Raw genomic sequence first — 10,608 nt, 5'->3', positions numbered from 1 at the left:
CCTTTGAATTAAAAAAAAGATTCTCCGGCTATCTTTGAATTCATAATTCCAAATTCACACATACATGTACAATCTAAAATTGATCAACCACAATTTCGTTGCGAGAACTGTGCATAGGCTGTATAGTTAAGTTTTGAATTCAGCTTGTTATGTAACAGGATTAAAGGTAGTCCTCAATTTGCAACAGTTCATTAGGGGCCATTCAAAGTTCCACGGCCCTGAAAAGTGACTTATAATCGTTTTTCACACTTAAAACCGTTGCAACATCCCCATGGACACGTGATCAAAATTCAGATGCTTGACAAGAGACTCATATTCATGATAGTTGCAGTGTCCTGAGGTCATGTGATTCCCTTTTGCAATAAGGAGGAAAGTAGATTCCCTGAACAACTGTTACTCACTTAACAGCTGCGGTGATTCACTTAACAATGGTGGCAAGAAAAGTCATAAAGGGGCAAAGTTCACTTAACAACTGTCTCGATCAGCAACTGAAATTTTGGGCTCAATTGTGGTCATAAGTCAAGGACAACCTATAATTGGCATCTCTATGAAGTATGGGTAGATCTGTTATGTGATTGTCAACCCTCAACTATTAGGCAAAGTAGAAAAAAGAGAAACTAAGATTCTTCACTGGAAATTCACACCCAGGAACAATATTTAAAAAAAGAAAGTCTGAATGTCCTTTTTTTGTTTTTGTCTCATCTCTGCATGCTCATTTTATCACTTTCTCAACAAAAGGGGCGTATCTAAACCAATTAAACGTCAAGGTTCAAAGGAGCGTTGCAAATTATGCATAATGTTCCACTAAAAGAAGGAATGCCAATTAATTTTATTAAAATGAATACTGTGGGAAGAATAAATTTGTTCAAGGAAAGGAGGACCACGAAAACAGCACGGTCCATATCGTGCATATAGACAGGGATGGTTTTTTGTGAGAGTTTAAACTTATGTTCTTTAACTCTGACATGTCTCTTTGAGGTTTTAACTATAGCGTTCCCTCAAAATGGCAGAAATCTGCATTCAGTTTTCAGTGATTTCCCTCAAAATAAGATTCATGGAACGGAAGAGTTCAAGGGACCACCATGATCACATAATGATCAAATAATCTAACCCACTGAAAAGGGCAGGAAAACTAATATAGTATAACCACGGGCCCAACTAACCATGTAGCAATGTTTCGGGAGAATCTCATCTGCCATCATCTATAGAAGGCTTCTGTATAGAAGGCTTCTGTACAGAACGATTCTGCCGAAACGTTGCTACAACTTTAAAAGCACAACTACAATGACGTGGGAAAATACCCGAACAAAGCTGAATAGCATACATGTAAGTTCCCGCGAAAACTTAAGAAAACAAATATATATATATATATATTTTATATATACATACATACGTGCATTTTGGGTTGGCCACTTGACACTCCTTCGCCTTCTCAACGTACTACTGTTTTAAGAGCTACCTAGGCTCAAGACAGCTTTCGTTTTTTCCTCTTGGGCATGTTCAGATATGCGTGCAGGATAAGGTCAAGTTGGCAGCTACAATGGTGCAATCAAAGCTCCATTAGGTTTTCAGGTGTGTTACACAATAACAACACAGACCGTGCACTTCCTTTGCCATTAAGACACACAAAACAGGGACCCATATGTAGAGCTCCAGCTGCATCCCAAGGCTGCCATCTTGACTTGTCTGGTCATCCATAAAGGAGAATATTTATAGCTCAGGGTTGAAAAGGACATAGAATAGAGTTGGAAAGGACCCTTAAAGTATGCTACCTCTGCTCAAGAAGGATACCTTATACCTTTTCAGATAAATGGTTGTCCGGTCTTTTTGAAAGCCTGCAATGATGGATATCCCACAACCTCCAAAGGCAAACTGTTCCATTGGTCGATTGCTCTCACCATTAGGAAATTTCTCCTTAGCTCCAAGTTGCTTCTCTTCTTATTTTCCACCCAATGTCCTACATATTATGAACACACATAGTTTCTTTTTTATTTTTCTTATATGTACTCATTTCATGTATTCATAACTATGTTTATTCTTATACCTATTATCTTGTAAGCGGCTGACAAATCAAATAAATAAATAAATAAAATAAAAATAAAAATACATTTGTATATTGAACAGTCCCATTCCAGTCAAAAATTGATTTCCCCCACAACTGAAAAACCAGTAGGCTCACTCAGGAATTCTGGGAGTTGAAGTCCATAAGTGATAAAAGAGCCAAGTTTCCCTACCTCTGATCTAGGTCAATAATCCCTCTATTAATAAGGGGTCCTTGGTGCTCTCTGAGTTTGGTTGCTGTCTTGCAGACGTTTCATTACCCAACTAGGTAACATCATCAGCGCTAGAAGGGAGAGGAGGAGGAGGAGGAGGAGGAGAACTGTGGGGTCCTTGGTGCTCTCCGAATTTGGTTGTTTTCTTGCAAGACATTTCTTTACCCAACTAGGTAACATCATCAGCGCTTGAAGGGAGAGGAGGAGGAGGAGGAGGAGAAGGAGGAGGAGAACTGTGGGGTCCTTGGTGCTCTCCTGAGTTTGGTTGTTGTCTTGCAGACGTTTCATTACCCAACTAGGTAACATCATCAGTGCTAGAAGGGAGAGGAGGAGGAGGAGGAGAAGGAGGAGGAGAACTGTGGGGTCCTTGGTGCTCTCCTGAGTTTGGTTGTCTTCTTGCAGACGTTTCATTACCCAACTAGGTAACATCATCAGCGCTAGAAGGGAGAGGAGGAGGAGGAGGAGGAGGAGAACTGTGGGGTCCTTGGTGCTCTCCCGAGTTTGGTTGTCTTCTTGCAGACGTTTCATTACCCAACTAGGTAACATCATCAGTGCTAGAAGGGAGAGGAGGAGGAGAACTGTGGGGTCCTTGGTGCTCTCCTGAGTTTGGTTGTCTTCTTGCAGACGTTTCATTACCCAACTAGGTAACATCATCAGTGCTAGAAGGGAGAGGAGGAGGAGGAGGAGAACTGTGGGGTCCTTGGTGCTCTCCCGAGTTTGGTTGTTGTCTTGCAAGACGTTTCATTACCCAACTAGGTAACATCATCAGTGCTAGAAGGGGAGGAGGAGGAGGAGGAGAACTGTGGGGTCCTTGGTGCTCTCCTGAGTTTGGTTGTCTTCTTGCAGACCTTTCATTACCCAACTAGGTAACATCATCAGTGCTAGAAGGGAGAGGAGGAGGAGGAGAACTGTGGGGTCCTTGGTGCTCTCCCGAGTTCGGTTGTTGTCTTGCAAGACCTTTCATCACCCAACTAGGTAACATCATCAGGCCTCGTGCTTTTCTGATCCTACCAGAGGACCTTTCCAGACAAGATTGGTCGATGGAGGATCCTGGGATCCTGTGCTGGTGACACCTCCAATCTCCAGCCCACCTGGGACTAACAACTGAGGAGCAGCCCACGACCTCCAACTCAGCCCCACAACAACAACCACCATCCACCCTTATCCCGCCCGGGGCCAGCGACAAGCCGAAATCCAACCGGTGCAGCAGCAGCACCACCACCACCACCACCAGCCAGCTCTTTCTTCAGACGGGCCTCCGAGTTTCCATGGGGAGTAAAGCAGGCCCAGCTCCGCTTGAATGCCCGTCTTTGAGCGCTTGTTTGCGGTTCCCGCCGAGAAGAGAAAGAAGAAGGGCGACTCCCTGGCCGCCTCTACCCGGCCTTCAACCTTCCTGCCTGGGTGAGGGAGCGGGGACGGGGAGGTGATAGCTATGGACGCCTCGGGGCCGCTTCTTTTGCCGCCGCCGCCGGACTTCCCGGCTTCCTCCCGCGCCTTTTCCCTCACGCAGGACGAGGTTCAAGCCGCGGCATCGCTCGGCGGCCGCCGCCGGTTCCGTCGAGCGGCCGCCGCCATCGCGCATCTCTGCGGCCTGGTTTTGCGCGGGAAAAGGTAAAAAACGACACACGCACCGAAGAGGCCGCGGGGCTCAGTTTTGAGGCGGCCGCTGGAAAAGCGGAGGGAAGCCGCCGGGGGTGCGGGGTGGCGATGGGCGGCCTCCCGATTAATCCCGGGGCTTCTTTAAAGGGTTGGCGGCCTGGAGCTAAAGGATGCTTTGGTCCCCGCGCCCCTGGGAGGAGGAGAGTTGTAGCGATCGGCCGCGGGAAAAGGTCGGGAGGGATCAGGCCGCCCCCTCAGATCAGGCAGGACTCGGGTTGGGAGAGAACGGCTGGCCCAAGGTCACCCCATAGATGGCTTTGTGAAGAATAGAATAGAGTAGGAATGGGAATTAACAGAATTACAAATAGAGAAATACCAAGAGAAATCTAGTTAAGATTATTCTGTTACTCTATTATCAGTGTTATTAGAATAGAATAGAATAGAATAGAATAGAGAATGGGAATAGAACAGAACAGAATAGAATAGAATAGAATAGAGAATGGGAATAGAATAGAACAGAATAGAATAGAATAGAGAATAGAGAATAGAATAGAATCGAAGAACAGAATAGAATAGAATAGAGAATGGGAATAGAATAGAACAGAACAGAATAGAATAGAAACTAGAATAGAGAACAGAATAGAATCGAAACTAGAATAGAGAATAGAATAGAATCGAAACTAGAATAGAATAGAATAGAGAACTGAATTGAATTGAATTGATTAGAGAATGGGAATAGAACAGAACAGAATAGAGAACAGAATAGAATAGAAAACAGAATAGCGAATATAGAATAGAATAGAGAATAGAATAGAGAATAGAATAGATTAAAATGGAATAGAATTCTTTATTTCGCCAAGTGTGATTGGACACACAAGGAATTTGTCTTGGTGCAGATACTCTCAGTGTACATAAAAAAAGAGAGAGATTTGTCAAGAGTCAAGAATCATAAAGTACAACAATAATAGTCATAGGGTATAATAAGCAATCATACGAGGAAGCAATCAATATAAATTGTCAGGATACAAGCGACAAAGTTACAGTCATACAGTCACAAGTGGGAGGGGATAAGGAGTGATGAGAAGATTAACAGTAATAGTAGTGTAGACTTTTGTAAATAGTTGGACAGTGTTGGGGGAATGATTTGTTTAACAGAGTGGTGGCTTTCGGGAAAAAAACTATCCTTGTGTCTCGTGGTTCTGGTGTGCAGTGCTCTATAGCGTCATTTTGAGGGAAGGATTTGAAACAGTTTATGTCCGGGATGTGAAGGGTCTATTTTCACAGTCCTCTTTTTGACTCGTGCAGTATACAGGTCCTCCATGGAAGGCAGGTGGGTAGTAATTGTTTTTTCTGCAGTCCTAATTACTCTCTGAAATCTGTGTCTGCCTTGTTGGTTTGCAACAACTACTATTAGCATATACGTTAATACTTTTGTCTGTATTCCTTTTCCTTTTTCGTAAATGATATGGCCCTGACAAAACATTGTATCCAAAATGTTTGTGAATAAAAACAAAACATATACCAGGAATAGGAATAGGAATAGAATACAGAGTTGGGACCTTGGAGATCTTCTAGTCCACCCCCTGCTTAGGCAGGAAACCGTATACCATTTCAAAAAAGAAGAACAAATTGTCCAATTTCTTCTTAAAAACTTCCAGTGTTGGAAGATGAATTGTTCTGTCAGGAAATTTCTTCTTTAGTCTAGGTTGCTTCCCTCTTGATTAGTTTCCACCCGTTGCTTCTTGTTCTACCTCCAGGTACTTTGGAGAATAGCTTGACTCCCTCTTCTTTGTGGCAACCGCTGAAATATTGGAAGATGTTATCATGTCACCCCAGTCCTTCTTTTCATCGGACTAGATATACCAAATTCCAGCAACTGTTCTTTATATGTTTTAGTCTCCAGTCCCCTAATCGTCTTTGTTGCTCTTCTCTGCACTCTTTGTAGAGTCTCAACATGTTTTTTACACCGTGGCGACCAAAACTGGATGCAGTATTCCAAGTGTGACCTTACCAAGGCATGATAAAGTGGTATTAATACTTCAGGCAATTTTGATTCTATCCCTCTGTTTATGCAGCCTATGTTGGCTTTTTTGTCAGTTGCAGCACAATGTTGGCTCATATTTAAGTTGATTGTCCACTAGGACTCCCAAGATCCCTCTCTAAGGGGGACTAGAAATTATAGGTAGTCCTCAACCTACAACGGTTCATTTGGTGATTGTTCAAAATTAAAATGGCAGTGAAAAAAAAGTGACTTATGACTTTTTTACAAACTTTGTGGCAACTGGTTCATATTTATGACCGCTGTTGTGGCTTGAGCTCATGTTATTCCCGTCTTGCAGATCTTCTGACAAGCAAAGTGAATGGAAAGCCAAATTCATTTAACAACCATGTTACTTACTTATCAGCTTCCGTGATTCACTTAACAATTGAGGCAAGAAAGTCATAAAATGGGGCAAAATTCACTTAACGAATGTCTTGCCTAACAACAGAAAATCTGGGCTCAATTGTGGTCATAAGTCAAGGACTACCTGTACAGTCTCCTGCTTTCTAGCCTTGATCCTTGACCATTACTTATTCCACCATTACACCAAGCTGGCTATATATCAGAGGTGGTATTCGGTAGGTTCTGACCAGTTCTGGAGAACCGGTAGCGGAAATTTTGAGTAGTTCGGAGAACCAGCAAATACCACCTCTGACTGGCCCCTCCCCCATCTATTCTCCACCTCTCAAGTCCCAGCTGATTGGCTGGGTTCTCTTTGGTTGCCCTTCACAGGAGAACAGAGCTGGAAAGCAGGTTAGTGGGGTGGGGAGGGAATGGCGATTTTGCAGTATCCTTCCTCTAGAGTAGGGTGGGAATGGAAATTTTGCAGTATCCTTCTCCTGCCACACCCACCAAGCCACACCCACCAAGCCACATCACACCCACAAAACTGGTCATAACATTTCCTTGAATTCCCCCACTGCTATATGTGCCACTAAAGACTCCATCTCCAAGTGAGGAAGGAAACATCTCCTGCACACAGCTTAGTAGCAAAACCATATGCCAGGGAGCTCCAGGTGCCACGGCTTTTCTTTTAGCCAGAGGCACCTGAATGAATAGCTTTATTTTAATACAGTTAGTCCTCGACTTAAAACAGTTCATTCGGTAAGCATTCAAAGTGACAGCGGCACGGAAAAAAAGCGGCTTGTGACTGTTTTTCACACTTACGAACTGTTGCGGCGTCACCGTGGTTGTGTGATCAAAATTGGGGCGCTTTGGCAACATGTTGATGACACAGTGGTGGGATTCACAAAATTTTACTACCGGTTCTGTGGGCGTGGCTTGGTGGGCATGGTCATGTGACTGGGTGGGCATGGCTTTTTTTTTTTTTTTTTTTTTGCAGCCATTTCCCCCATACACACACACACCTGTTTTTGGGGCCTTCTACAAGGCTCATCTGAGGCTCTGGAAGAAAAGGAACAGAGCACGGGAGGGTCACGCAGCACTTCTCCACGCTCTGAGCTTCCGGGCCTCGGAAGAGCCTCTGGTGGGGGGGCGTTTTGGCTCCCATAAGGCTCCTCAGGAAGGCAAAAAATGAAGGGGGGTTGCTGAGCCATTTTTTACCTTCCTGGGCCTCAACAAGGGGAATCCCGGCACAGCTGATTGTTGAGGTGGAAAAAAACAGAAAGAAATACTGTAGGCGAACGTCGGGTGGGCTGGGTGAGCGAGCATCGGGCAGGAGGGCGACTGGGTCAGGGGCGTGGCCAGCCAGAACTTACTACCGGTTTGGCGATGCATGACAAATCCTTGCTACTGGTTTGCCCGATCTGGTGCGAACCGGCTGAATAGCACCACTGTTATGACAGTAGCTGTATTGGATCTAAGTATAGTATATAAAATCATACATTGCAATGTCCTACCTGTCAATAAATACTTCAGCTTCAACCATAACTACACAAGAGCACACAATAGATACAAACTCAAGGTTAACTGCACCAAACTTGATTGCAGGAAATACGACTTCAGGCACAGAGTGGTCAATTTCTGGAATACTCTACCTGACACTGTGGTTTCTTCCCCAAAACCCAAAAAACTTTAACCTTAGACTTTCTACTATTGACCTCACCCCTTTCCTAAGAGGTCTGTAGGGGGCGTGCTTAAGCGCACCAACGTGCCTACCGTCCCTGTCCGATTGTTTCTTTTTTTCTTATATGTATCCATGTATTCATAACTATGTTTTTACTTATACCTATTATCTTGTAAGCAATTGACAAACCAAATAAAATAAAAAATAAAATAAAATAAAATGTGATTTGCTTGTGACCTGACAAGCAAAGTCAATGGGAAAACCCAATTCACTTAACAACCGTGTCACTAACTTAACAACTGCAGTAATTCGCTTAGCAACTTTGGCCAGGAAGGCTGTCAAAACTCACTTCTGTCTTGTTTAGCAATATAAATTTTGGGCTCAACAGTCAAAGACTACCTGTAACAGATTAAACGGTTAGGAAGAAGGGGATGTGAGGACCTGGAGTGTAAAAACAAATGCAACAAAATCTAAAACGTAAATAAATGTCCTTTAATGCCTCCAACTTGGCCCCATTGTTCAATAATTCTCAGTTGGAGATAACACTTATGCAAAAATAGTCTTCAAAAGAAAGCAATACAGTACGAATTAATGAGCAAATAGAAGTGAAATAAAAAACCAAAGCAAACTACAATGAAGGAACTTCCACAACGGCCCAGGATAAATAATTACCAAATTCAAGGAGATAACAAGGCACATCTGTTGGAAGGACGCCAACCAAGATAACTTCAGCCCAAAATAAAACACGCTTTGCTTCTGGCAACACTATGTTTTAACTGTCTCTCTTATATACTGGTCTCCCCAGCTGCAACCAATGAGGGGGATCATGGCCGCTTCCTCTCTCGTAAGCCAAGCTGTTTCCTTCTCCGTTCTAGGATGAAGAGGGGATGGGCCTGGTTCTTCCTCTGACTTCCCAGCCGACCTCTGTCCTTCCCCAGCCTTCTCCACAACCTCCGGAGCCACACTTCCACTCCCTGTCAGCTGTTCCTCCTCTCCCTCAAAGTCTGACTCCAACAAGGGCATGACAGGGGAGTTGGGAAAAAATATTACGGAAGAAGGCAATGCCGAACCACTTTCATATTGTTAGCAAGAAAAATGCACGAATGTGTCCACAAAGCTACCAGAAATTGGGTCACAATTTAGAGGAAACCTACCTCTTAAAGTAGATGTAGATTGCATTCATCTAGTATTTTTGAACAATATTGGAAAATTGGATTATTAAAAGACATTCTGATATGCTTTTTCAATGATGATGTATTGAAAAAATATGAGAAAGATTTTGTATGTTCTGTGGTTCCCTTTCTTCTACAGATATATCGAACGAAGCCCACTTGTGCAATGGGCAACGTTGCAGCTGCAGCTGCAGATGAAAATCAGAGGCGAACTTTCGTTCGACATCGGGGATTATTCTAAAAAAAAAGTTGTGAGTATTTCCAACGTTTCCTACATTTATTATTTATTAATTCATGGTCCAACAGACATTAAAATCCATTCAGCCATTTTAAACAATTGTATAGAATTTACATAAAAACAAAGACCATCAAAGTTGTGAGGGAAGTCACCAACTGATTCTAATGGGCTGAAGCTACAGACAAAAATTTAGCAATTGCCCCGGAAGCTTTAAAAATTGATCCCTTATAAGCAAAGCAATGATTTTCTCATTACGATGGAAATTGAACTTTGCAGTAATTGAGGTTATAAATTTTAATCATCATTTTCTATAAAATCCACATTTTAATAGACTGTGGGATATAGATTAAATCTCCTTATCTGATATACAAATATGATTTTTCCTAGGAAGGTTGAACTATATTCCAGTTCTCACCTTAATGCATAGTACATCAATTTGGACAAGAGAACAAAAGCCTCCTATGTTGGAACGTTCATATTTTCAATATATTTTTTTATTTTTTTTACCCATACTTTTTTGTAATAAATACCTCAAAGTGATGAACATCTCTAATATTCCTCTGGCCCATTTTTCAGCCGCATTGGCCTGCGGATGTCTGCTATGTGTTGTTGTCCAGTTGTTATTTTATGTTATGTATAGTTTCAGCTTACTTTGTTATTTTGTGTATAATTGTAAGGACCCTGGTCATGCATTTGAGATGGGGAGACGCACATTTCATAAATAAATAAATAAACATTTGGAACGACATGTTTCTGGAAAAGTGAAGCAGATCATGCAAAAAAAGATTATATTAATCACTAGCAAGAGATGATAAAACACTATTAATATATTTTTAACGTATTAAAAATAATATACTGATATATACTGATATCTGAGGAAGATGGAAGGTTATGAAATATAAATAATAAATAAATAAACATTGCTTTTCCTAAATAATTAAATTTATATCACATTCTTCAAACTAATAGTTCTACATTTCTTGATTATTTTGATTCTAATCCAGAAGTTGATAAGTACATTAGAGGAAAACATTAATCACACCCCATCATTCTTTGGCAACACGGTGGTCAGAGTGAAGCCTGAAATTGGATGTGCTTCTAATAAACTAATTGTGGCCCATTTCCAGATAGTGGAGAGAGCACTTTCCTGTAAAAGAGACCTCTAAGTATAGCTCCCCATAAAGTAGCAATGCACAGTTCCAAGACATTTTCTGACTCTTGAGAATGGCTCTTGAGAGAGTCAGAAATGAAAAAGGTGG

General features: G+C 42.2%; 1 protein-coding gene across 1 annotated transcript in view; it reads left to right on the top strand.

The window, feature by feature from the left end:
• Nucleotides 1-3,663: 3,663 nt before the first annotated feature.
• The window catches only part of LOC148125488 (cyclic nucleotide-binding domain-containing protein 2-like), a 65,411-nt gene continuing 58,466 nt past the window's right edge, over nt 3,664-10,608 (top strand). Inside the window, exons 1-2 of the mRNA XM_087936840.1 lie at nt 3,664-3,884; nt 9,251-9,362. Coding sequence (XP_087792966.1) covers nt 3,706-3,884; nt 9,251-9,362 — 291 coding nt within the window. The 5' untranslated portion in view covers nt 3,664-3,705. The remainder of the gene's footprint in view (nt 3,885-9,250; nt 9,363-10,608) is intronic.

The sequence above is a fragment of the Pseudonaja textilis genome, chromosome 6 (assembly GCF_049901715.1).
Source record: "Pseudonaja textilis isolate UNSWEBS1 chromosome 6, rPseTex1.2, whole genome shotgun sequence".
In the NCBI taxonomy this organism is placed as follows: Eukaryota; Metazoa; Chordata; class Lepidosauria; order Squamata; family Elapidae; genus Pseudonaja; species Pseudonaja textilis.
This window is presented reverse-complemented; position numbering and strand designations above follow the sequence as displayed.